Source organism: Diceros bicornis, chromosome 2 (assembly GCF_020826845.1).
Source record: "Diceros bicornis minor isolate mBicDic1 chromosome 2, mDicBic1.mat.cur, whole genome shotgun sequence".
Taxonomy (NCBI): Eukaryota; Metazoa; Chordata; class Mammalia; order Perissodactyla; family Rhinocerotidae; genus Diceros; species Diceros bicornis.
Genome location: NC_080741.1, coordinates 14,972,060 through 14,999,058, shown reverse-complemented (window position 1 = coordinate 14,999,058; position 26,999 = coordinate 14,972,060). Strand labels below are relative to the sequence as shown.

The 26,999-nt window shown below is 37.7% G+C and overlaps 1 protein-coding gene across 13 annotated transcripts in view; it reads left to right on the top strand.

The window, feature by feature from the left end:
- Window positions 1-26,999, top strand: part of ARMC8 (armadillo repeat containing 8) — a 101,830-nt gene that overhangs the window by 14,599 nt on the left and 60,232 nt on the right. For 5 of the 13 annotated variants that reach the window (XM_058552448.1, XM_058552349.1, XM_058552374.1 and 2 more), the window contains exons 2-5: window positions 7,451-7,527; window positions 24,186-24,257; window positions 25,934-26,076; window positions 26,181-26,278. In XM_058552448.1, coding sequence (XP_058408431.1) covers window positions 7,451-7,527; window positions 24,186-24,257; window positions 25,934-26,076; window positions 26,181-26,278 — 390 coding nt within the window. The other 8 variants (XM_058552384.1, XM_058552402.1, XM_058552412.1 and 5 more) reach the window with 8 other exon arrangements.

Here is a 26,999-nt window from a genome sequence, read left to right as displayed (position 1 = left end):
ATTATTATTTTTGTTAATCTATTATTGTGCCTAATTTATAAAGTAAACTTTATCATAGGTATGTATGTATAGGGAAAAAACATAGTATGTATGGGATTCGGTACTTGGTTTATGTGTATTATTCTGTGACAGTTATTAATAGTGTCTTCTTTCAATCTTAAAATTATCCTGGTTTGAATGATAAATTTGAAGATCTAATTAGTTATCTATTATATTGTTATATAACCAATTACCCTAAAACTTAGCTGCTTAAAACAGTGTTTACTATCTCGCAGTTTCTGTAGATCAGAAATTCAGGTGTGGCTTAGCTGGTGCCTCTGCCCCAATATCTCTTGTGAGGTTGCAGTCAGGATGTCAGCAGGAGACACGTCTCACCTGAAGGCACAGTTGGGGGATAATCAGTTTCCAGGCTCACTCACATGGTTATTGGCAGGATTTAGTTCTATGTGGGCTCTTGGACTGAGGGCCTCAGTTCCTTGCTGACTCATGGCCAGCAGCATCCCTCAGTTCCATGCCAGGTGGGCCTCTTCATAGGGCAACTCACAGCATGGCAGCTGGCTTTTGACAGAGAGAGAGAGAGAGAGAGAGAGAGACAGACAGAACTCTGAAATGACATCCCTTCACCTCTGCTGCATTCTGTTTGCTAGAATCAAGTCACTAAGTCCAGTCTTCACTCAAGGGAAACGTTGCATGGGGCTTGAATGCTAGGAGGTGGGCATCTTTGGGGGCCATCTTAGAAGCTGCCTATCATAGATGGTCACCCTAATAAAAGGAAAATTGCTTCCACGTAATACTTCACAACAGAATGTAACTCATTACCTGTTTCTGTCTTTCTTTTCCTGCAAGATGAAGTTTGTTTCAAGATTCTCTTCCTTTTTTAATAATCAGTACCCATTTGTACACACAGTAGATTCAACTCTTCTCTAATTCACAAATTTGGGGTCTACAGACTTTCTGCTGAAGGGATTTATGTACATTTTTCACATAATTTTTTTGGGGGGTGCTATTAAGCATAAACTGTAGCAGGTTTTTAATGTATACATTTGTGGTGGCTTTATTGCAGCTTTGAATTTGTAAAATGAGTTCAGAGCTGGGTTTTGAGGGCTTGCTAGGTCATATGTTTGAAGCCTTGTGCCAAAAAGCGGAGATCGTAGTCTGACCCTGGCTAGCTTTCCTCCCCTTCCTGGGCACAGACTGTACCTTGAGCTTTAGCTGGCTGCTTGGCACGTTCACTCTCTCAGTTGAGAGGACGGAGGAATCACCGTGTGTACAATCCCTTTCAGCTACTGGAAGCTACAGAAAGTAATTTAAAAGGGCATTGGTGTTTTAAAGAGAGAGCGAAGCCACGGAAACCCTCCTAACTTTCTTACCTCTATGGGCAGGAGAGAAGGAGGAACCCCAGTGCTTCTCATATTTATGGAGTAGATAAGAAGTGCCCAGATCAAACTGTCCCTCCCCAGTGTCCACACTGTCGGCAAGAATGAAGAAGAGCCCCCAAGTTCTTTCCACCTCTGCCTCCCGCATTGCCACAACCTCACTCCTGCTCTTTCCCTTGAGGTCATCGGGATTAAGCTCTTTATCTCTGCTTACATTAGCTACCACAAGGGGCCCAGGACTCGGGTCATTTCTCAAGCCAAATATAGCTCTGTTCGTTTACTCTTCTATCCAGGTCCCTTGCCTTTCTCCTGGACTTTCTGAAAGTCCTTTAACTCAGCTTTTCTTATCCTCAGCCTCTTCTCTCAACATTTCCTTCATCTTTTTGTTTAGACTCTAACTGAGCTTTTCATCTGATGACCCTCTTTTCCCAACTTTCTCCTACGGTCTTCTCAGCTGATGGCTCTTTTCCCTCTCATATCCCTCAAATAACTGGGCCTAGAGGTGGAGATAGAAGCTTGTTCCTCAGGGCTCTTTTCTGACTCCTCTCTCTCTCTTCTCTAAACACTCCAGCTCTGAATCTCATCAGACTCTACCTTGTTGCAGTCATCTGTAGACTTCCTGGATCATTCCCCCTCATTTATTTAAGGTTTTAGCTCCTAGCCCGTGGTCACTTTTTATAGCACTACTTCAGTGATAACTTATGGAAATTTTATCATCTATATAGACAATTTTTCGAAAACTCCAGACTTCCCCAGTGATCATGGCCTCTGTCCTACCTTGAGGTACTTGTTCCCATGGTCATTTCCTAGACTTAGGCTTTACCAGTAACTGAAATCCCTCCATAATCTCAATTTCAAACATCCTGGCCACCACGTTCTGTCCTCCCGAGGCACGCCTTCTACTACCCCACTGCCAGCAATCCTTCAGTCATCTGTTACCTACAGTCTGTTAATCCTACCACTTTTCCACTGGCCTTCAGTAGGTCCATCATTATAGTCACAACCTTGCATATACCCTCAACTCAACTGACCCTTCCTCTAGCTTTGTCATCCTTATCTGGTAAAATCCAACCCTGGTTAAATCCAACTATCTTATTCATGCATACTTCTGTAAATTTTAATGTAGCTGGAGAAAAACACAGCCATGCTGACTGGTCTCACTTTAAATTCGTAATCATGAACCTCAAGAGAGTTAGTGCTGCCTGGCAGCGCTGGTACATTTTTCTGGCCGATTCAGTGTCTTATTCCTTCTCTTCTTTCTTCAAACCACCAACCTCTCCCTCTCACTCCCTGCCATTTTTACTGTCAAAAAATAGACGTAATCAGAGAGAATGTCCACAAGCTCTCACTAACATATCCACCTAATTAATTCCCTCTGGTTATTGTTCTTTACATGTTCGACTTTGTCAGTTAATCCCATTCCTCCTCAATTATTCATGAACATTGTTCCAGAACTTCTCCCCTTGCCCCAATGCAGCATGTTTTTCTTCTCTTTTAAAAAAATTTCCATCAATGAATAAGCATGCTCTAATTTATTCTATCTTAAAGGAAAAAAAGCTCTCCTGACTCCACTTCTCCCTCTAGCTACTACTCCATTTCCTCATTCCCCTTTACAATGAAACTCCTTGAAAGAGTTGTCTATGCTTCCTTTCTCTAATTCCTCTTTTCCTATTCTCTCTTAAACCCTCTCCAAGCAGGCTTTGACCCCACCACTCTGCCCGTACTGCTGTGGTCAGGATCACTGATGGCCTCCACATTCCTAAATCCAACAGTCAGGTCTTAGTCATCGTCTTATGTACACATCAGTAGTATTTGGCATGTTTGATTACTCTCTCCTTGAAACATTCTCTCATTTGGCTTTTTGGATTAGTTCCCACCACACTGGCTGCTTGTTCAAGTGCTCCAGAGTTTAGTCTTCAGGCCCTGCTTTATCTGTGGTCACTCCCTTAGTGAACTTATCCCGTTTGTATGCTGACAACTCCCTGATTTTCATCTTCAGCCCACGACTCTCTCCTACACTCTAGACTTGTATATCCAACTGCCGACTTGACATTCTCACTTGGATGTCTACCAGAATTCTCAATCCTAACATGTCCCAAACTGAACTTTTGATCTCACTCAAACCTCCATCTCCCACCATCTTCCTCATCTCACTAACTGGCAACTCAATCTTTCTAGGTGCTCAGGCAAAAACCTTACTTGGCTCCTCCCTTCTTTCACACCCCACATCTAGTCTGACAGCATATCCAATTTGACAGTCATTTCAATTTCTGCATTTATCTGGAATCTGAATAAGTCGTACTACCTCCAAAACTCGTGCTCTTGTCCAGGCTACTATCATCTGTCTGAAATAACAGCATTTCAGATTATTGAAATGGCCTCCTACATAGTCTCCTGCTTTTGTCCTCTAGCCCCCTCCACACGTTTGTATCTTCCTAAAATTGCAACCAGAGTGATCCTTTTAAAACAAGTCAGGTCATGTCTCTGTTTTTCCAAAACTCTAATGGCTTTCCAACTCAGGCCATAGAGATAAAAATCCTCACAATGATCAGAAGGCTCTATTCCAGCAGTGTCCAGTGGAAAAATAATGCAAGCCACATATGTAATTTTAAATTTTCTAGCAGCCATGCTGTAAAATGAAAAAGAAAATAGATGAAATTAATTTTAATATATTTTATTTAAACCAATATATCAAAATATTATTTCAACATGTAATCAATATAAGGAATTATCAATGAAATTATTTTACTTTTTTATATCAAGTCTTCAAAATCTGGTGTGTATTTTGCACAATTTGGATGCCAAATTTTGACTGGAAATACTTGATTGGTATCTAGGTTTTATAAAATTTACAGTTGAAAAAGTAGATTTATATACCCAAGTGGTTCTAAACATTCTTAAAAGTTTTCTAATAACTGAATCCAGTATTGGTTTTTAAATTTAAATTTTAATTAAAGTTTAAAAATTTTGAATTTAATTCCTAGCCACATTTCAAATGCTCAATTGCCATCTAAGGCTAGTGGCTATTGTATTGGACAACAAGGCTGTTTACCATCTGGCCCCTCTCTTCTGACCTCATCACCTACTGCTTTCTCCTTTGCTCATTCTGCTCCAGCTATAATGGCCTCCTGTTGTTGGATCACAGCAGCCACTTCCCATTTCAGAGCCTTTGCATTTGCAGTTCTCTTTGCCTAAAAAGCTTTGCCCCCAGATAGCTGCATGACTTACTCCTTCACCTTCTTCAGGTCTTTGTTCAAGTGTCACCTTCTTGGAGAAGCTTACTCTGACCAACCTATTTAATATCTGTACCAATTGCCTTCTCTCTGAAGTTCTTAGATTTCCAGGCTGCCTTTTGAAAGAAGAGAGAAGAGAGCTAAGAGGGGAGAAGTGACCTGATCTACAAAGGAAAGCAGTGAAATGATGAGAATTGTCCCCTACAGACAGAAACATAAATGAATATGTTAGGCAAAAGCACAGAGTAAAATAAGATTGAATAAGTGACTATATCAGCTTGCTACTACCTAGGCAGCTCAGAGGATCATTTTTCTGTGTACATGACTGACCTCCTTATAAATTGTAAGCTCCTTAAATGCAAAGCTCTATCTTAACATCCTCTTGTACCTTCTTTGGCACCTGGCATAGAACTTTGACCAAGAGGCAGTCTGAACTCTCCAATCATGGGCCACCTATTGGTTAGCCTTTTGTGTTTTACATTCTGTGGTCGCCTCTCTATCTTCCCTTCTTTTCCAGGCCAGCAACTGGTATACTTGCTGGTGGTATGTGTGTGTTGGCTTCACATGCCCTATGGCTATGATTATGACACTGATTGTTTCCTTGTCCATTCTTTTTTTTTTTTTTCCGAGGAATATCGGCCCTGAGCTAACATCTGCCAATCCTCCCTTTTTTTGCTGAGAAAGACTGGCCCTGGGCTAACATCCATGCCCATCTTCCTCTACTTTATATGGGACACCGCCACAGCATGGCCCAGCAAGTGGTGCGCCAGTGCGTGCCTGGGATCCGAACCGGCGAACCCCGGGCTGCTACAGCGGAGTGCACGCACTTAACCGCTTGTGCCACTGGGCCGGCCCCTCCTTGTCCATTCTTGTGCACTCTTATTCATTTTCCAAAACCAACTCCTCTAAGAAGCTTTCACTGATTCTCTCAGTTTATTAACTCCCCCATCAGTGCTGCCTTTATGAATGTAAACTTCTATTTTGTATTCTAGTAGGGAATATAAATATGTAAACACAATTACAATAGAAGATGAATTCCTGTGGGCAGGCACTGTGACTTAGTGAATTTTTTTTTTGGTCTTTAATGCCTTCCTCAGTGCCTTGCGTATAATAGGTATTCAGTGCTTGTTAAATTGAATGAACTAGGAACAGAACAGTAAAGAAAGTTGCTATTAATAGGCGAAATTTATATTGTTTAAGATACATGTCTTAAACCCAAGTACCTTTTTAAAACCACATTGAGAGGCACGAGATGTAGACCTGTGGAAGAGCGTGTGGAGAGAGAGAGTGAAATCAAAGATCAGTCCCTAGATAGAGAGAGGCTAAGGGTCTGAGGTGCTCAGAAGAATTTACCATATTGGAAGGACAGGAAAGTCATGTGCTCAAATGGAGTGACAAAACTCATCTGCTTGTATTACAAGAGTGTTGTTTACAGTTTTACGCTGCGTTTTGCTCTTCATCTGTTATTTCTTGAAATATTTGTACAGTGGTTTGCATCCCTGCTTAACATTTGACAATCTGGGTAAAGATCATCCCTCATTTGTTAATCAAGGGATTGAGACAGATAATTATCGAGTCCTTCTAACTCTGTGACTCTGTTATTTTGAAGAAACCAGACCCTGTTGGTACCTGTTAGGTACTTTAATGGTACCCTTGTGAGCACAAGAATTTTCATCAATTTTTCTTGTTTGCTGCCATTGTTTATTCTTTATAAATGGAGTACATACTAACTGTGGGTATTTGAGTTGCCTATGAGGATATATTGGTAGCAAGCTTGTAATATGAAAATATGCTTTGATTTTGGATTGACTATATTGTCAAGAAATTAGAGTTTATGCAGTTTTTCTCCAGAGTTGTTTTTGATGACTCAGAAGCTTAAGCTGGCACTGTGTCTTGGCAATTAACTCTTTTCTAATCAGGAGTTCTGAATAGATTGGTAAAGTATTTCCTCCTCTGTATAATAATTTATTGCTAATGGTGGCAGTACATGAGCATATTACAGCAGGCATCAGTACTTTTTCTCTGGTTCTTAAACGTATGTTCTTTGTTTTAAATAATGTTAAGTATTGAAAATTAAATATAAAAAATAAGCATTACCCCCCCAAAATAAGTATTACAAGAAATAACATAAATGGAGCAAGCCCCACAACATGAATACAAGGAGGTAAGTGTCTGCCCTTGCTCTTTATGCTCCAGCTCTCTCCCCTTTCTGCCCAGCCCTAGCCAGTTCAGACTAGATAATCCTGTTGGACCTGATAAATCACTCTAATTCTTAATTGTTTTTCCCTCATAGAAAGTGTGACAGCTGCTTTATTTTGGTTTTTATATTTTACATATGTCTGCCTCCTAGAGTGTAGATCCTCTGCATCAATCCAAGGATCTTCCTCTTGCACCTAGACTGCCCCTCGTATACTGTCCATGAAGTCCTTGTCCTTTTTGCTTGCTGAGAGCCAGATTTTCTCTCCCTTTAGTGGCTGCTGAACAGGAACAACATTCCTGTCTATTATTCATATGTAGGTGATATCTAACAGTTAATTAAGAAACTTAGCTTGCTTCTTAACACTTATGGCCCAGTTGTTGGTAAAGCTTGCAGGGCTCACCACAAAGGTCCCACTGTCTAGTTATGTTTTTAGTGAGAACCAGATATCTTCTTTCTTCTCCATCTTATTATTTATCTTGTCACAAGCTTTTCTCAGAATGATTTAATATAGTAAGTATTTTATAGAAATTCTAATGCATCTACCTTAAATTAGATTATATAGCTATTTGATGTTGTGGGTGATGCTGTGAATTTGTGATTTGCATGGCTTCAGATGTCATAATTTTTCCCCCACTTTCTAGGAAGTAACAGCTAGCAGTCGCCACTATGTTGACAGGCTATTTGACCCTGATCCCCAGAAAGTTCTACAAGGTGTCATGTAAGTAGTATGTATTTAAGAGTCTATCAAAAAATCTTGTTTGTTTTCGTGTTTGAATCTGCCAAATATTATAATTCTGAAAATGCAGGTTTATAACTTTTTTCTTTTCTTTTGGAAAGACTCCTTGACATTGTGGGAGATCAAAATTGGCCACCTCAAAATATGTCTTTTTTTACCTTGATTATTTTATCAATAGACTGGGAGGGTACTTGCTAAGACCACACATTTACATATATAAGGGAAATCTCCATTTGTAAAGGTATCTCCCTTTCTGTACCAGGAAGAAGGGGGGATGACCTTATCTCTAGAAACTCTTATCAGTGCAGAAGGTGAGGACTTAAATCTGCATACTCTTGATGGTTGTGCTTTCTGGTGGTCTCCCATGGCTGACTCCCCCACCCTCAACATCCTCCTTTGTCTACCTGAATATGCTGTTTAAGGTGAAACCTCCGCCTTTGTCGAGAAACTCAGTTTCCCTGGTTTCTCCCATGTATACATGTTATAAAGCTTTGTTTGATTTTCTCCTGCTGTTTGGTCTCATGTCAATTTAATTTGTAGCCCAGCCAGAAAAGACCCAGAGTGGGTAGAGGACAGTCTTCTTCCCCTTCAGTTTGGCGACTTGGATGGGATAAAAATTTCACTGGCTGGACACTCTTTGCTCCTGGACTACTGCAGCTGAGAGGTCCTGGACCCCTGACAAGAGCCAGCAGGAGGTGAGAGTTCTTACCATGTCAGTCTCCCGGATCTCTGCCTGCAGGGTCCAGTGGAAGCGAGAGTGGTGAGTTTTTTTCCTTTTCTAAATTTAGATTAGCAGGAGAAAATATTGGTGAAGCTAGCTTCTTGGACTCAGCGACTCTAGGATCTGGTTGAGTACTCATTGGTTAAGTGATCCTTTTCCTCCCAGAAATAGTCCTTGTCTCTGTCTTTTTTTTGTCATTTGTCATGAGACAGAGGCATCTCTATAAGCCTGTTGTCTGGGCTTTTGTCTTATTCTGTGTCTTGAGAGTTTGGCTTTGTGACCTTTCTGGTCTCCACCATCCGGAGAATATATGTATCAGCATGCATCTTGGCGGCCAGTCAAGTAGACTGGGGTTCTGGGACACTCTCTTTGTCTAGCTGTGCCTGCTCTCAGGAAAGTTTGTCATAAGGGGTCCCATTTGCTTTTATAAGGGGTCTTTGTCATCTCAACCTTCATTGCTTGTTGTGCTTTCTTGTTTTTGGGAGTGAATTCTCCGGATCTCTTATGGGGACGCCTGTTGTGTCCGTGGTTAAGCTTTGGTATGAGTCGCTGTTAAGATTAAGTTCTTACTCATCAATCTGGTCAGCTGATGGATCATTTAAATTAGGAAAACTTCTAAATAGGGGAGAAAAAATTGTGAGAATTCTCATCATAATTGTTTAATTAGTACCCATAAAAAGGACAAATTAAAAAAAGGAAAAAACAAAATGACTGGCCTTAAGACCCTGACTCAGCTTACAATTAAATTAAAAAAATGTAAAAGTGTAAGTGTTGATTAGATTATAAATGTTGGAGTGTTTGAGCTGATTTTATATAAAGAAGTTGTATCAACTTTGCCTGAGTATGTTTTAAAATGTCTGACTGGGAATGCTTCCCTTGTCCAAAATTATAAGACCAAGGCCTATTGATAAAGTCCTAATGAAAACTATCATTAGAGGTTTAAGAGGTGATGGAATTCAGATGAAATTTTTTAGAAAAACTGATATATTTATGGGCTTTTATTTGAAGTGATTGTATCTCTTTTTGCCTGATTGTATTATGGGAATAGACATTGTGTCTCACTGGGAAAAGGGAACTGGTTGAGCCTAGGGGGAGCTTTTGGAGTGAATGGGGCAGGCTGACCTTTTTAATTTGGTTTGAAATTGGAAAGAATTGTGTTTATAAAGTCTGAACAAACTGCTTGATAGAGAAATGAGAGACTGAATGTGTTCAACTCCAAAGAAAAGGGACATTGCTCCTCCTAACCAAAAGGCATACTCAGGTGACTGAGAACCCCGGCAGGAGTGTCAGAGGTGATCCTCATGACGTGTAGCAGTCCCATAGGGAGCTTCACTATCATTCACATTAATTAATTAAAGGCTTGTCCGGGGAAGCGCTTATCAGGGTTGGTCACCCACGCGATCTGAGCCCCGACGGCAGTCTTAGACTGCCAGCGGGAAAAACTGAGGCATGTAAGAGAGTGATTACGACCTTTCTTTAGGGACTAACACTCACAAGCAGGGCACTTCTTACCCACTACACAGTCCCTAGAGATTATTCAGACTTTATAGCAAAACAAAACTAAAAGAAAAGCAGAAAGTTGAGCTTCTAAAAAGCCCGACCAGTTCCTGGCTGGGCAGCCTCCCACTCCGAACTCCGGTTGTCAACTCCGGTTGTCGTTGTGCTGAGATTTGCACAAATGCTTAACAAAAGGGGCCTAAGACGGAAAGAAAGAAAATGGGAAAAGAAGCTTTTGCAGATACAAACTGCTAAAATTTTTAAAACAGAGGCTACAAAATTTCTGTTGCATCTGTCTGTTGTTTATGTGTGTGTCTATATGTATGTTATATGTGTGTGATATTTTACCTCCGGCTGGCCAAAATTAAGAGCTCTGTTTAATTGACTTAAAGTAAGCGCTTACATGTCTTTCAGGTTAACGTGATATGAAATAATCTCTGGTAAATGAAAGCTGGTTTATAGTTTGTGACATGTGTACTTAAATTAACTTCCAGAATCTCTTTGGTAACTTAAAAGTGTGGAGTTTTGCTAGTTTAAATTAAATGATAAAAAAATCATTGAGGATTTACATCATTTTCAAATAAGATAAGATATTAGATATTAATTACTAAATATCAGCTTATCTACTTTTGTCTTCTTATTATAGAGAAATTAAAAGGTGTTTTGGGTCTGTTGGTAAATGTGTCTTGTGTTTTATTAAAAGGTTATACTATAAAGTAACTTGTTTCTAGAAATTATGAAAAGTGTTTATAAATTTTCCAAGCCACAGAATGCTAATATAAAAGAAAGTTTATAATTGCTTACTTCTAAGTTTTTACTTAAAAATTAAGATTTCTAAGGGTTTAAAATTCTAATATGTGGTTAAAGCCACTAGAAATTAATAAGGAAAATATGTTTGTATTCAAGGAAAATAAGATGAAAATAAATCTCCTGTGTTGTTTTTATCAGGTCTTTAATCACAGGTGCTAAGGTTTTTCATACAGCTGTCTAATTTTCTGCATTTGCCTGAAAATTTTTAACTGTCACCTTGGTTAAATGGATAACTAAACGTTTCATAGGGACCTATGATATTGTGTGGGATGTTATTGATCTAAGTGTTTTAAAAATTATATAACATTCCTAGCATTCTGATCTGTCCTGTTTATCAATCATAATTCTAGTCATTATCTTAAAGTGTTGTATGTCACAGAAATAACCAAGTTTCTTTGTCAATTGTCATTTTTAAGTCTTTTGTTGTTTACAGATAGTTATTGTTTTACTCTGATGCTTTTGCAAAATATGTTTCATCTTCAGAGAAGTTCATGGAAAGGACTCTGGCGCTTACTCTAGAATACAGGTTTCTGATAAACTTTCAGATCATAAAACTGAACTGGGTAAGAAATTACAGAAGTCTGAGAAACTGATGACTTTGTGAAACTGCTAACCAAGATTAAGATCAAGAATCTGAATGAACTGAATGAACTGATGAAGATGATTATAATTTTTATGACTTTTGTTTGAAATATTGCTGATATTTTTTAATGTTTTGTTTTTTCAGATTTAAGGGAAACTTTTTCTCTTTTTTCCTGAGCTATCTATGACTTACGGCAATTTGGTAAATTACACCTTGGTAAGCAGAATTGAAATATGTATCTTTTTCTCTCTACCTGATCCCTCCAGAATTTGAAAACTCTTAGTAAGTGAATGTTCTTATTTCATGGCAATATAGTTATTTGCATAAGTTCAATAAGAATCTGTTCTCATTATAACAGGACACAATTGGAAGTATTGGTTATATTACCAAAGCTTTGATTGGAATGTTATATTTGGAAAAAAAAAACAGACTCAGATATGACCAGATACCTTTTGAGGAATGAAGATTGGACTTTATGGAATAAAGCCACTTGGAAATATTGGCCTGGTACCTTGTTTACAGCATTCCCAAACAGCAACCTTACGGATAAGTAAGGAAGGTCACTTATCTGGCAGGTGCCTGGAACTTCCATATGTTGGAGAACCTCAAAAAACAGAGGAATCTACCCAAATCTGTAGGTACTGCAGGCAAAGTCTGATGAAAAAATCCTTGGCTTGGCTTTCCTGGCCTCGAGAGGCCTTCGAAATTCAATCTGAGATTCCTTATAAAAAGTTCCAGCAAAGCAGATTTAAAAGAGCCTATATGATCAATTGCTATTCTTGCTGTACTTATATAAATAATGGGGCCAAATTTATTGAAACTAGACTTATTTTGTAAACCAGTTAGTCTTAATTTGGCTATCTTTGATATAAATGAGGGTGATTTTAGAGAGAAAAATTATTTCAGTGGAAACCATAGTACATATTTGTGGATATTAGATCCTAGTTTTATTAATTGTCTTTGAGGTTTTTGTTTTATATCTGTTGACTGGACTGGAGCCTGAATTCTTCTAGTCTAGTCTCCTGAAATATCTGGCTACAAATTTCCAAACTAATGTTTTTGATTTTTTCTGTCATTTTCATTTGGAATCATTGAGAACTGAACCTACACTTTTTCCTGAAGCCCTGCAAGCTGAAGTAGGACAACTTGATATAAACTTCAGAGAGAGATCACCACGATAGCATGCCTATTGCTCTGTAAGCCACTCAAAAGGATACCTGAACACTCGATGACATCATCAGAGACCTTTTAAGCTGCAAAAGATGCTTCTTTTTTGCTGACATCTAGAAATCTTCTTAACTGGCTGTCCTCTGAACTCAGAAACTGGTTTATAATTTGCTCCAACCTTTAACCTTGTTTTTCTTTTGTTTCCATAGAAATACTTCTTATTAAATACCTGATTGCTTGCTTTCACAATATAGGCCTAACTTTGGCAGCCCACCTGCATCACTGCCTTCTAAAATGAACTTAACTGGACTGATCTATTATCAGGACTAAGAAATGTGTTCAGTGAGATGGAATAACCTACCAACTCAGCTTCTGGACTATGAAACTTCTTTAAGTTTCAAAGGACTGTGAAACTTCCTGGTTTGAAAGTCGGGACTGTGGGAGATCAAAATTGGCCACCTCAAAATATGTCTTTTTTACCTTGGTTATTTTATTGATAGACTGGGAGGGTCCTTGCTAAGACCAAACGTTTACGTTTGTAGGGGAAATCTGCATTTGTAAAGGTATCTCCCTCTCTGTACCAGGAAGAAGGGGGGATGACCTTATCTCTAGAAAGTCTTATCAGTGCAGAAAGCAAGGACTTAAATCTGCATACTCTTTTTTAAGTTTTTTATTTTTATTTATTTATTTTTTTGTAAGGAAGATCAGCCCTGAGCTAACATCCATGCTAATCCTCTTCTTTTTTGCTGAGGAAGACCAGCTCTGAGCTAACATCTATTGCCAATCCTCCTCCTTTTTTCTCCCCAAAGCCCCAGTAGATAGTTGTATGTCATAATTGCACACCCTTCTAGTTGCTGTATGTGGGACATGGCCTCAGCGTGGCCAGAGAAGCGGTGCGTCGGTGCGCGCCCGGGATCCAAACCCGGGCTGCCAGCAGCGGAGCGTGCGCACTTAACCACTAAGCCACGGGGCCGACCCAAATCTGCATACTCTTGATGGCTGTGCTTTCTGGTGGTCTCCCATGGCTGACTCCCCCACCCCCAACATCCTCCTTTGTCTACCGGAATATGCTATTTAAGGTGAAAACCTCTGCCATTTGTCGAGAAACTCAGTTTCCCTGGTTTCTCCCATGTATACATGTTATAAAGCTTTGTTTGATTTTCTCCTGCTGTTTGGTCTCATGTCAATTTAATTTGTAGCCCAGCCAGAAAAGACCCAGAGTGGGTAGAGGACAGTCTTTCTCCCCTTCAACATTCATGACTTTAATATTGTACTGTAAAGAATTGTCTGTTCGGTGCTTGTTTACTGACGTGGTTAGCTTCATTTTTTATAGATTACTTATTTTACATTTTAAAGAATGTTTCCTTTGGAGAATGCTTTTGCGACTTTAATATCCAGCAAAAGCAAGACAATAAAATTGATGATCTCTTATAATTGGAAAGGGGTGGAAGAATAGGTCACAGGGTTTTTTTTGTTTTGTTTTGGGTTAACTCATCGTCTGTCTTTAAGGTTTGAATATCTGAGTGATGTTTTAAATATCAGAACTTAGAAAGCAGTCATTAGAAAATTTAAATAAACTCTTGATAACCTAAATGCCTTTCTTTTCTCCAAAATTCCCTCGTGTTTAGCAAGAGGAAACATTTTTAAGCAACATACCGGAGGTGATTATGCTTTAAATAAATTTAGTGGGACAAGTGTGATAAGATTGCAAGTGATTGAAAGGTGAATTCTTCAAAGAGCAGATTATCATGCTTTTAACACATTAGTTCTAAGGAATAACTTCTAGCCTAAGACTCCTCAGAAGGTTGGGAAACATGTAGGGCCCACAGGCCTGAACTGTCTCCAGGGGAAGGAGGGCACAAAAAGGGTCAGGATGAGATACATTTGGGATAGCAGTGAAGCACGAATGAGTCCCTTTCTTCTTCTCTTACCCTGTTAGTACTATCAGCCCAGTAGTACCTTTAGTTTAACTCTTGCTCAACCATCACAAAGCTAGGATGCTTTGTTTATAGAAGTTTCTACTGACTGCAATTCTTATTCAAACCCCAACCACCCTTATCTAACCCCCCACCCCCCACCCCAAAATAAAAGGCATTGTAGAAAGGATGTCTTGGGGATGTGGATTTGTGAAGTGGAGGCAAGATAAAAGTGAGTAAGGCAGCTTGACTTTTCAAATTGAGCTGGAAGGGAAGGTGAAGAGCTGGCTGGAGACCCACCTGGGATACTTGACACCTTATCCTCACATCTTCTCAGTTTATAGAAACGAGAGGTGATGATAGTTCTTGTTTTCTCCTTATGTTAACTTTGTTTTTGTCCCTTTCCCCAGGAGACTTTATAATGATTTAATCAGCCCCCCTTTTAGGCTAGTTTGATTATTACCAGGCAAAGTGGTATTAAATACATCTGTGAAATACATCAGCTTGGGTTGTACCTACGCACACAAATTAGTTGAGGGGATAGGTTTAATTTAACACTGCTCCTTAGACAGGCAGGCAGTCCCTGCACATAGCCAGACAGCTTTGTATATTGATAATCTCAGAAATCATTAGGTGATTTAATCTAATCACCTAGATTAAAAATCATGTAAGATTCCTCAATAAATACTTTAGGTGAAAATGTCAGACTCATTAAGTATTCATTGAATGATAGTAGAAGATGGTGGTATTATTTTTCTTATTACTGGTACGATAGTTGTTTCGGAGAAAAGCTAAATTTATCAATCAAGGATTCTGTGTGAAAAACTTGTATGTTGAGTTATATAACATAGGAGTAGCTAATTCGAGTGTTACTTGTCACTTTTGAAATTTTGCATTTACCAAAGAACACTGTAGCTTCTTGAAAGTTGATAAAATATCAAATAAGGCATAAAAAATTTGGGAAGAATGTATCATAAAAGCAGCTAAAGTGTAGTTTAATAACCTTAGTGCCTGTTAAAAAATTATCAAGTCTCAGACACTTAGCTGTCAGCTAAGACAGATAAGAAAAGTTTCTGTGAAGGCGGGGGTGGAGGGGAAAGAGTCTGGGCTTTGGAGTTGGACAACAGTAGGTTGAATTCCTAGTTCTGATGTTTCCTGGTGAAGTCCTTTCCTAGGGGTGCGCTTGGGCAAGTTACTTAATTTCCTTGAGCCTCAACTTCATCATCTGTAAAGAGAGAGTAACATGGCCCGTCTTGCCAACTTGTAAGAATTAAGTCAGAAATGTAAAATTCAGTACCTGGTATGTTGTGGATACCCAAAAATTGGCACTTAGGTGGTTAGTCATTATTGGCTCTAATTTAAAACAACTTCAAAAACAGGACGATTCTTTTCAAAGAAGAGAAAGGAAAACTCAATTAAGAAATATCAAACGGATAAAACAATTCAAACTGAAGGAGAAGGGGAGAGGGGCTGGAATTCTTGATTCAGACAGGAGAATGCGAGTGATAACACAGTCCAGTAAATGTGATTGCTACTTATAATACTAAAATCTGTTTGTAGTTTGAAAGGGACAGATCACCCAAAATCTTTTCACTTTATGTCAGAGTAGAGCTAGCGTTATTGGGGTATGTGTAGTGCGATTTAATAAAGTTTCCTTTTCCTCAGAAATATTTATTCTTTCTGACTTAATTCTTTCCTGAACTTTGTAACTGTCTACAAATTAATTGTACATAGTCAAGAGAATGAAAAGTGAATTATATTTTTTCATTGATTTTTTAAGTAACCTTGTCTAATATTGGAATAATACAGTATTGATAGAGGAAAGAGGGGAACCAAAATTATGCCTAGGAAGAGAGAGCTGACCAATTCTTTCCTTCTTATACACATTATACAGCCATCGCTGAGTCACACGGAGACCATTACTAGACCAAAATAGGTAGAAGGGAGGTGGCCACAGAGTGTAAACAACTAAAGGTAGCCTACTAATTTTAGGGAAGGAAAAGACAGAGGCTGAAATAATAAGTTTTGAATCCAAAATATCCAATTGGAAAGACATAAAAGAATTGACAACTAGCTTTAACTACAAGATGGCCAGAGTTTTATCATTTTTCTAGCTATATTAAGCTTGATTTTTCTCAATAGGAAAAACAAAATTGAAGAAACTAAGGTGAATAATGAGTTTTTATCGTGGTCTATATAAATAAATCTACTCAGCTGAGTTAGAGACATAGCCCTACCCATAAATATAGGGAACTTCTTTGTCGATAATGCATGTCATAAAAGACCGTTTTACCTAGTCAATGAGCATACTCTTGTTGAAAAATACTATTAAGCATCAGAACTGCTTAATTTCAATTGTTGAAGAATGAAAAGTTATCTAGAGATAACTTTTTTGTTAGTAGTACAATATTTAGCATAAATTTGAATGATCCTGTTATATCAAAGGGTTGTATATGGAATCAAGTCCTGAAAGAGCAAAGTTTCAGATGGGTAACTGAATAGAAGATCATTAGATTTAGAGTAAGATATGAGCAGAGAGAACAGGGAGGTCAGTAGCCTTTGCAACTACAACGGAGAGTAGGTATATCGCGTAAACTATACTGTATTGCACATTCTGAGCTCTCTCTAGTGTGGAGATCTGCATGTGATTTTAAAAAAACAATTATAGGATATTTTTTAGTGAAGTTAACTATGATATTAGCTCAACCATGTTAAATCTCATAGTTGAAGAAGGTTAACTGTTCAAATGTTTTTGTAGAACGTGAGTCAAAGCTGCTTAAACACTGGTTTTTTAACATATCTAAATTAGAGCACCTGATCTGGTTTTTACGTTAGTGATTCTCTGTGAAAAGATCAGCAGGTATCCCCATGTGGTCCTATGTTTGAAACACAAAGGATGTTATAAGCAAATGTGGCTGGTTTTGTTGTTTCAAGGTTGAATAGAACCAAAAAACTAGACTGGATCTCTCTGGTAAACTCAGGCGGGTAGTTGTGAATACTGGAGAATTGTTGTGTGCTTTTGACCAAGTATCCATTTCTAAAAAGTGTCTTCTGAAGTATTTTAATGTACTGATGAAGTAAGTTGATTCTGGTAATGACTTCTCCATTTTCTGGTTCCAGGAAATTATGTACCTCTGGTTTCAGTAGAGTATAGACAGGTTCCATTTTCCTGCATGAACTAAAGATATGGTCTCCCATAAAATGAAGCCTTTGATTTTTGAGAAATTTTAAACTAAAGGATAAATTTTAGGATAATTCAAAAGAAATATCCTAAAAAAGAAATATGTATTTTTTTATTTCTCCCTTTAATACTTTTTAATCAGTTACTTTTAAAAGTGTTTCTAGGTAAACATAAACAAAGATGACCTTCATACCAAATGAAATGGAGTGATTCTGAGTCTCACTTGTTTAGAACTAGGTATTCTGAGACAATTCAGTCAGAGAATTATGGTTAAAAGGGTGGCAAGATTCTCCAGAAATTATTAGAGCAAATTGACATGGTCTTTACAAATTAGATAGATAAGCTCTTTGTATGTGTTATTAACTCTGAACATCAAGAATAGCTATATATTTGTATGTGTATGTGTATATATCTTTTCATATTTATAAACCACTTAACAATATGCTGCCATATTATTCCATAATGTTCTAACACATTTTTTGATGTTCTTTAGAATGATTACATATATAAAAAATATTTATTAATATGATATAAAAATATTTTGGCATTATTAATGCAATTATTAAATTGCACTCTTCATTTTTGGAGAATGTAAGGTGATTTATAATCATATATTGGTAAAACAAAGAGTTAAATAAGATAACTCCTAATTTCTGAGCCAGTATTTATAGAAATTGGAATTGTATCTGATACTACATACATTCCAAAAATCTACACCATGGGGTTATTTGTTTATAAGAATGAACTAAATTGCTGCCAATTCTCAGTTCTGTTCAATTTATACATACAGAAGGTGCACAATAAATGCCTAAGTTGACTTGGAATGAAGCTCCCTGTAAATTTCTCAAGTGCCTTCTGACTCAAAGGTTTATGATAAAAATAACTTTAGTTTGAATAATAGATTATCATTATCCAATTCTCTTAAAGGCAATTCCCATATGGCAATGGTAACTCTAAGTGGAATATGAGTATATCTCATTCCCCATCCATGCTGGATAATAGAAAGCTTATTGTGCTTCAGTGTTTGGATGCTACATTCTCCAAAAAGAACATCATAATTGTAATTACAGGACAGAGCAGTGAGTATGTTTGTAATTTTCCAAGTCCAAATAATTTTGTAAGTTGTTTACCATGTTGCCTTATTCTAGCTACCCACAAATATGTATTTTCTCCTTATTTTGCGGATGTCTAATGAAGAGTGAGTTTTCATAAGTAGGTCAAACTTTATACTCAGATTATAGTTTTCAATATCCTGTATACTTTTTGGCTACTTCACACCAATTAGACCAAGTTTGAAACAAGAGCTTTTTCAGGTAAGTGAAAAGTAATACTGGTTCAAAATGAAAATGACATAATTGATCTTTAGCTTGAGGCTCCCACCTTCAATAATTTTAAAGATAATTTTCTTTTTTTAGATGATATTAGGTTTTCAGTCAAAACTTATGCTATTGTGACTGTTTAGGAATAAATATGCTCATACCTGATTGACTGAAACTTTGTTTCTCCAGCAGATCTAGATCCCAATTCTTTTACTTTTCCTACTGTTTTAATGGTAAAGTAAAGTGTTTACTTTCTCTCTTGGTTTTGATCACCATCATAATACTCTAATTTAGACATATGCTGTGGTGGGCACTGTACTTATTGTTTTAATATCTGAGCCCTTTTTCTCTACCACACTAAAAATTAATCTCCTTCAGAGCAAAGAAAGGAAGTAGAAAGGTTAGCCTCCATGTAAAAGTAGATGCCTCTTGAGTCCATTTATTAGTGGGCAAATTTAAGATTCTGGCTAGATTTTAGCTGAGAATCTTCCCTGACAAATGCATGTTTGTAACGTCTTAATATTGGCTACTCTTCTCCTATCCTCAAAGAGTGGGATATCCCCTAGGCTTACTTTTTAGGTCTTCTCTCTGGATATTGTTACCTCAAAGATAATTCAGTGTGTCTAAAATTAAGATAGATCCTTGTCTTGCTAAGGGGTTTTATTCTGTAAGCTTCTTAGTGTTCTGTGCACCCAGACACCCAGACTTGAAGCAGTCACTCAAGATATGTCACATCACATTTCCTGTACCTATGAAATCATCTTGTTAATTGCTTCCTCAAAATGTCCCTTGTATTAATGATTCCTATGGCTGCTGCCCTAATCAGTCTCACATAACCAGATACCTGAATGGAATGATTAATTCCTTCAACAAACATTTATTGAGTGCCTACCAGGTGCTAGGCGTTGTTCTAGTGTGGAAGTAAAGAAGGGTAAATAATGTAGTCACTGCTCTGGAAGATCCAGAAGTCTAATGGAGGAGACAGATAACTGAAGAGAGCCCACTACAGTTTGGTTAGTGGATGCTATGCTAATGATAAGCACAGGGGGTCTTGGGACCACAAAGGAAGGGCATCAGCCGTTTAGTTGCGTCTCTTGCCCTTAGTATTATTTTTGCATTCCAGTCCATTCCACCCTCAGCTTATTTTCCTTAGTCACTGCTTCCTTCATGTCCTTTTTCTGGTCAAAAATGTGATTGCTTCTTAATGCATCCTCCTTTAGTTTGTCTCTTCTCCCTATCACTTTTCTAACTTTATGTTCTATGCCATCTTAAAGGGAAGCTTCTTTTCAATCCAGGCTCCTGGTACTGCCCCAGAAACATGCCATATTCATTTCCAATATGGTCTTCTACGAATGGCTTTTCTTTTTGCCGTCATCCACTTATCCAAATCCTGCCCATTTTCTAAGGTTCATCTTAGTTCCTGCCATTGTCTCAAAACCTGTTAAAGCTTGTCTTATCATCTACTTTTCTCAGCCCTGTAAGCACTCAATTTATAATATAGGACTGCCGTGTATTGTTAGTGCTATTTTTGTCTCGCTAAGGAGATTGTAAACTCTTCAGGTCAGGCATCCCGTTATGTGATGCCTTTGCATCCTTCATAGAGCCTAATACTGATCTCAAAAACTAATTGCTGAATTTCGGTAGTATATAAATAGGGCATTTTCCCCCCAGTATTAAAAGGTAGTAGATATGAGATTATATTCCTTTGATCTACTGGGAAAAGGAAGTCTTTGACTAAAAGTTAGAAATACTTTTATTTTGTATAAAAATGTAAAATTGAAACACAGGAAAAAAGGAAATACATTTCCTGAATTCTTTTGTCTTTTTGATCAGATTGTTCTGAATGCCTGATATGCTGGAAGTAATGGAAAAAACACTTGGCATAAAAGACATGGGTTGAGACTGAGTCATTTAATGTGGGCCTCTGAGAAAAGCCTCAGACCTGAGTCTTAGCTTCCTCTTCTGTGAAATGGGGTTAATATTACTCAAGATTGTAATGATAATTAAGTAAAATAATGGATATGGAATGTTTTGTAAACTTTAAAGCAATATATAAATCTTGCATAGTTTTATTGTACTCCCATATTGAATAATTGTGAGTTTACATTTTACAAAAATATGGATTTCTATATGATACGTTTTGTGATCCATTGATAGTAACTTCTCTGAAAGTTCCAGCTCAGACTGGCTTTCTTGCTTCTCAAGAGGAGACAGACTTCTGTGCTAACAAAGTAATGAGTGTGCTATGATAGAGGGCACCTAGGAGGGACACCTACCTAGACCTGGGAGTTGTCAGGATGTGCTTCCCGGAAGAATTGACATTGGCGTCTAAGCTCAGAACTGAAAGATGAGTAAAGTTAGCCAGGGAAAGTTATGAGGAAGGGAGTAAGGAGATGAGAGAATAGCTCCACTCTGGGAACTGAAAGAAGCTTCATCTGGCTGACTCTGAAACTGAATCCTACACTGTACTTAGATCTACTAAAGATGGGTGTATATGATTATTGTCTCTTTAGGTTTTAACTCTTTCATAGAAATGATCTTACAGTGTCCCTTTATAGTAACAGCTGAATAGAATTTATTTGCTGGTCATTAATATCTCTTCTTCCTTATCTAGCATAGATATATTTTGCTTATTAGAGGTAATGCAAGAATTGTTTTCTTTACACATTGGTTCATTTTATTAATTGTGTTCTCTTTAGTCTGCATCTGCTCTATAACTACTGGCTGCCTCCTTCATGTCCTTTTCACAGATTATTAAGAGAACTGGACAGTTGGTTTTGAAGGGGTTTTTGTTTGCTTTTGTCTGTAAAAACATTTAATTTGGCATGGTTTCAGATATTTGGAATGTGTTTATAAGGTAACATGGGGGCATCTCATTTCTGCTTAGTTTAGGGAGGATGGGGAGAAATCTGGGAAAATGTTAGGGTCGGGAGTTCCAGAATAGAGAGAGTATCCAGAATGGCACTTGGCACAAAATAGACCCTCAATAGATAGCTGCTGGACAAATGAATGTGCACATTAGTATAGGCAGAACACAGTAAGAGAAGGGAAGAAGATGAAAGTAAATGGCATACTGCTAGGTTAGGGTCTATAAGCTGATGACTGGAAAGTGAGTCTCTTAAGAAAACAGCAGGCATCCATAAGAAGGCAGGAGCCTAGATGTACAGTCTCTCACCAACTGTGCTTTGCTAAATGAGACTTTGTTATCACATAATTTTATAATCATGTATCAGAACTTGGTAAAAACCTTAGTAAGCTTCATTCAGTTTAGTCCCCATAAACAAAAAATACTCCTACTTACCCCTGTACACCATGTGGGAGATCTGTGGGATAGATTACAGAAAGAGATCAGGCTCTGAAAAATAGACCTACCCGCAGGCACTGAGCTAATGGAAGAAGACTAGGCAAGTACAGTATTGGGCTCAAGACTTGTGAAAATGCTGTTCAAAAACTTGTGGGGAGAATCAGCTTTCAGCAGATCACTACATCATAGCAGTATTTTCCTGCAGTAAATAATCGAAGAAGGTAATTGAGGAGAAGGATATTATAATTGTTGCCAAGGTTTTTAGTGCCAGTCAATTTGATTGGTATTGGAAATACATGCTGACTATAACATTTAGTTGTTGATTTTTTTAAGTAACTTCTTCCCCCTCTGTTTTCTACTCCGCTTTTCTACAAGATTGTGGTTTGCCAACTACAGAACTTTTTTAGGATTGTAACTTTTAAGGTTTGCAAAAAATTCCTATATATTGTAGAGCTCTGCTGCCTAAAAGAGGGGAAGTCAGAAGAGTTGCTGGATGAATATCTAGGGGAACTTACTTTGGGATATGAAAGAAATGGGTGAGCTAAGAACTTGGAGGCTCTATAGCAATGGTCTTAATGCTATCAGACCTGACTTCCCCTTATAAATATTTTGAGATACCACCTGTACTCTGCTGAAATTCCATAATAATATGACCTACTCACATACATAACTCCAAAAATAATATAATGCCTTCCCTGCTTATAATATAAAGGAGAAATTTTTAAAAAGAAGGTAATTTATAATATGTAAATGCTTAGGCATGACTATGTTAGAAAACTTAATGAAGTAGTGTGAATGCAGGAACTGCAAATGTGGGCTGGTATAGGTGTCTGATATCGATGACTCAAATGCCATGAGTGCCACTGTACTGGTGATCTGATTTTCCAAAATGAAATAACTTTTAATAAAAAGTGTAATCTCCCTTTTAGTTACAGGGCAGGTACAGTACTTAAAAATACAGTTTTCTTTAAAACTATGCAAAAAATGCTGTCTATTTGTAAAACTAGGGCCAGGAATTTCCAGACACTCGCATAAACTTCTGAAATGCCCCTAGGGGGCTGTAATGCCCTCTTCTCCACTTTGAGAACCACTGCTGTGTAGAATCACATAGTGTTCTAGTGTTCTCTATTAAGATAGCAATACTGACTAATTTGGGTAAGTATTTTTTGTTAAACATTTTATTAGTAGCACTAGGTTTATTTTGAGCTATTTAGTTTCTCCACTTGCCCTTTGGGACCAACCATGTGTTTGTGAACCACTTGGTCGTTGATAGAGGTACTCTTACTGTGGAGTAGAGTTTTATTCCTGATGAAGCAAAGATCTGAGTGTAGCTAGAATAAAAAATACTGGTAAATATGTGAGAAATATAAAAGTTTTTTTCTTATTTTTTAATCTTCTTAAAAGATAATTGGCTGCTTAAGCAAAAATAGTGACGATATATTATGTTGTTTCTAACTAATTTAAAAATAAAATGTATGACAGTAGCAGCACCAAGAATGGATGGAGAAATGGAAGCTTATACTTGCAAGGCACTTACAATACACTTGAAATGGGAGAATATCCCCTGAAGATTGACTATGATAAGGTAAAAGATGCATATTGTAGATTTGTAAAGCAACCACGAAAAAAACAACAAAACAAAACCCAAAGTACGGCTAATAAGACAATAAAGGAGATAAAATGGCATCGTAAGAAATATCCAGTCCAAAAGAAGTGAGAAAAAGAGGAAAAAAGTAAACAAAGTCAGATACGTTCTGTGGGCTGGTTGCTTTCGTTCCCCAATCCCAGAGCTGTGAGCGAGAAGGTGGCCTATGTTTCTTTATATTCAAAGGATTAGTGGCTGTTTTTGAAGAACTCGACTTTCTTTGTATCAGAAGACTTTTCCCAGTGCCCAGGATATCTCCCACTTTGCCCATTCCAGTACTCTCCTGTTTTACAGCCCCTGGGCTCACTCAGCACCCATTGCCATCCCTTTTCTTTGGCACTCTGGGTGAGGATGGGTCAGTGCTTTGACTTAGTCACTAATTTCTGTACTTGCCAATACAAGATGTTGCATAATAAAGACGAAGTGGAATGAATTGATCTTTGATTTTTCTGTGATGTCTCAACATACCTTACCCTTTTCTCTTCTCCTGAATTCAGAGACATGAAAAATGCTGTAATTGGAAACAACAAGCAGAAAGCCAACCTCATTGTTTTAGGAGCTGTTCCAAGGTATGTTTGCTATCATGCCCTTTTCTGCTATTTATATTAAGTTTCTAATGTATTTCTCATTCTCAACCATGAGAGTCATCTTTTTTCTGTATTGTCTATCCTGTTTTTGAAAAGCCTCTTAATTTTTTAAATAAATGCTTTGACATTATATGATGCATCTCTTAAAAAAAAAAAAACACTAAAGTACCAGAGGAAGGAATATGAAGTGAATGTATTAATACATTTTATAAATTCGGGAAGATCATTGACCCTGCAATAAAAGAATGTGTTGGGTAGATAATAGGCAGTGTACACCAGCCTGGTTCTTTCTTCCCTATCTCCTCAGAGCCCTGGCAGTGTTTGTATGATTGGATAATAATTTCTTAGGATTCTTAAAACCTTTTTTTGTGTGTGTGAGGAAGATGAGCCCTGAGCTAACAGCCATTGCCAATTCTCCTCTTTTTGCTGAGGAAGATTGACCCTGGGCTAACATCCATGCCCATCTTCCTCTACTTTATATGGGATGCCGCCACAGCATGGCTCGACAAGCGGTGCTTTGATCCATGCCCAGGATCCGAACCTGCGAACCCTGGGCGGCCGAAGCAGAGTGTGCGAACTTAACTGCTACGCCACCAGGCCGGCCCCTCTTAAAACCTTTTTGAATTAAAAAAAAAAACCTGCTTGGTTTTTAATCCTGCTTTTCTTTTTTTTAATTTCTAATTTTTAGAAATTGCTGATTTTTAAGTTAACATAGAAAGTTAGATTTCTTCTGATGACCTTATAAGCTTCCTTTCGGAAGACAGTGGCAGTTGTATAACTTCCTCTCTGCCTTTGCTACTCAGCTAAGTTTTATGTGCAGTTGCTATAAGTTTTTCACTTAGAGTTTTTTAATGTTTTGGTTTTTTCTCTTCTCTTTCTTCTTTTCTATCTTTTGATACAGGATTATTGATTTTATAGTTTTTATCATAACTGACCTCAAATATATACTTTGGTAACCATAAAGCTCTCAGCTGCCTCTCTTAGGAGATTAGTGTTCAATATGTATAAATATTCTTTAGGGAGCATGAGAGTTCTACCTTGGAATATAAGGGAGATGGTCATTAGTGGTGGGTGATTAGAGTTTGGGGAGTAGTTGTTTGGCAGTCTGGGCTGGAGTGGAAGTGGGAGGATCTCCTGATTCCCCAAATAGGAGAACTGGGGAAAAAAGAGAGCTTCCGTTGCTTGAAGAGCTGCACAGTACTCTGAATATTCCCTCTAGGCTAGACCTTTGTGATCTCTAAACTATAGCTCTGGATATTCAAGGTCCATTTCTCGTCTGAATTTAAGATCTGACAGCACTTGGCACTGGGAGTCTTCATATCCTGAAGTGGCAGATCACATGGACTGTGGTGCTGCTGTTTCTACAGAGACCGCTTGTGGACAACTTTCAGATTTACAGTTCTGATAAACTCTGAGATTATATGATAGTTCTTTTGCTTAAAATGAAGAAAATCTCTTCTAGATTTTTTTCCAGATTTTTAAAATTAAATTAGCTGCTGATATAAACAAATGACTATTTTCTAGCAGTCTGTAAACTCACCAACCATATTTTTAGTATGTGGGATGTATTGGTAGGTGCTTCTATCACATTACTTTTAGCTAATTTACTTTGGTTAAGTTTTTTAGTCTCTTCTGTTTATCAAGTTCCTTCTTTTTAGATTATTGTACTTGCTTCAGCAAGAGACCTCAAGCACAGAGCTGAAAACTGAATGTGCAGTGGTATTGGGAAGTCTCGCTATGGGTACTGAAAACAATGTCAAGTCTCTACTAGATTGCCATATAATCCCTGCCTTACTGCAAGGTATGTAGGGAAGTCATTTTTGTACAAGTAAAGATTAGAATCAGTTTGTAGTGTTTTAAATAGGAGTTGAAAGGATGAGTCTCAAATCTATTTTCTGTTAATAGGACTACTGTCCCCAGACCTGAAGTTCATTGAAGCTTGCCTCCGATGCCTGCGCACCATCTTCACCAGTCCCGTGACTCCAGAGGAGCTACTGTATACAGTGAGTTTTAGATATTTTTGAATCATCAGTTAGATTTCACTAACAGCATACTTCTAATTTACTTAGCATCTCAAATCTCATCATAACTGTGTTATGTTATAGAAAAGTCTCAAAAGTATTTGAGGTCTTGCTAATGTGCAAATATCAAATGTTCTAGGCTTTGTAAAGAAGTGAAATATAGTCTCAGAGCTTGAGGAATTTATAAGCTGTTTTTTAAAAAAAAGACCCATTTTGATCTCTTAATATATATATTAATTAAGGCAGTATATTTAATGCCAAATGAGTGATAGGGAGTTCCATTCACTCTAGGTTAAATCCAGCAGAGAAGGCTTTATAGAGAAGCTAGAATTTGACCTGGGTCTTGAATAATGGATAAGATTTAGAGAAGTGGAGAGAAAAGAGGCCAGTCTAGGAAAGATCTGTGTAAGAAAGAGTATGCAGGACGGTGGGCAGAGTTGTCTAATGCAGGAAGGGCATCAGTTTAGTTTCAACTGGAGAGGTGAATGAGAACCAGTTTGCAAGAGGCTTACTTGCCAGGCTACAATCAGAGAGTAAGTGTGAGAGAATCCAGAGATCTTCGGAGTCATTCAGTGGTTTTCAAAAACCTCAGGGATTATTACATGGGACTTTCTTAATGAAAATTATCCAGGCCAATATTTTCAAGCACACTTATGCACAATCCACAGTAAGAAATATATTTTCCATTGCCACACCGTGCATA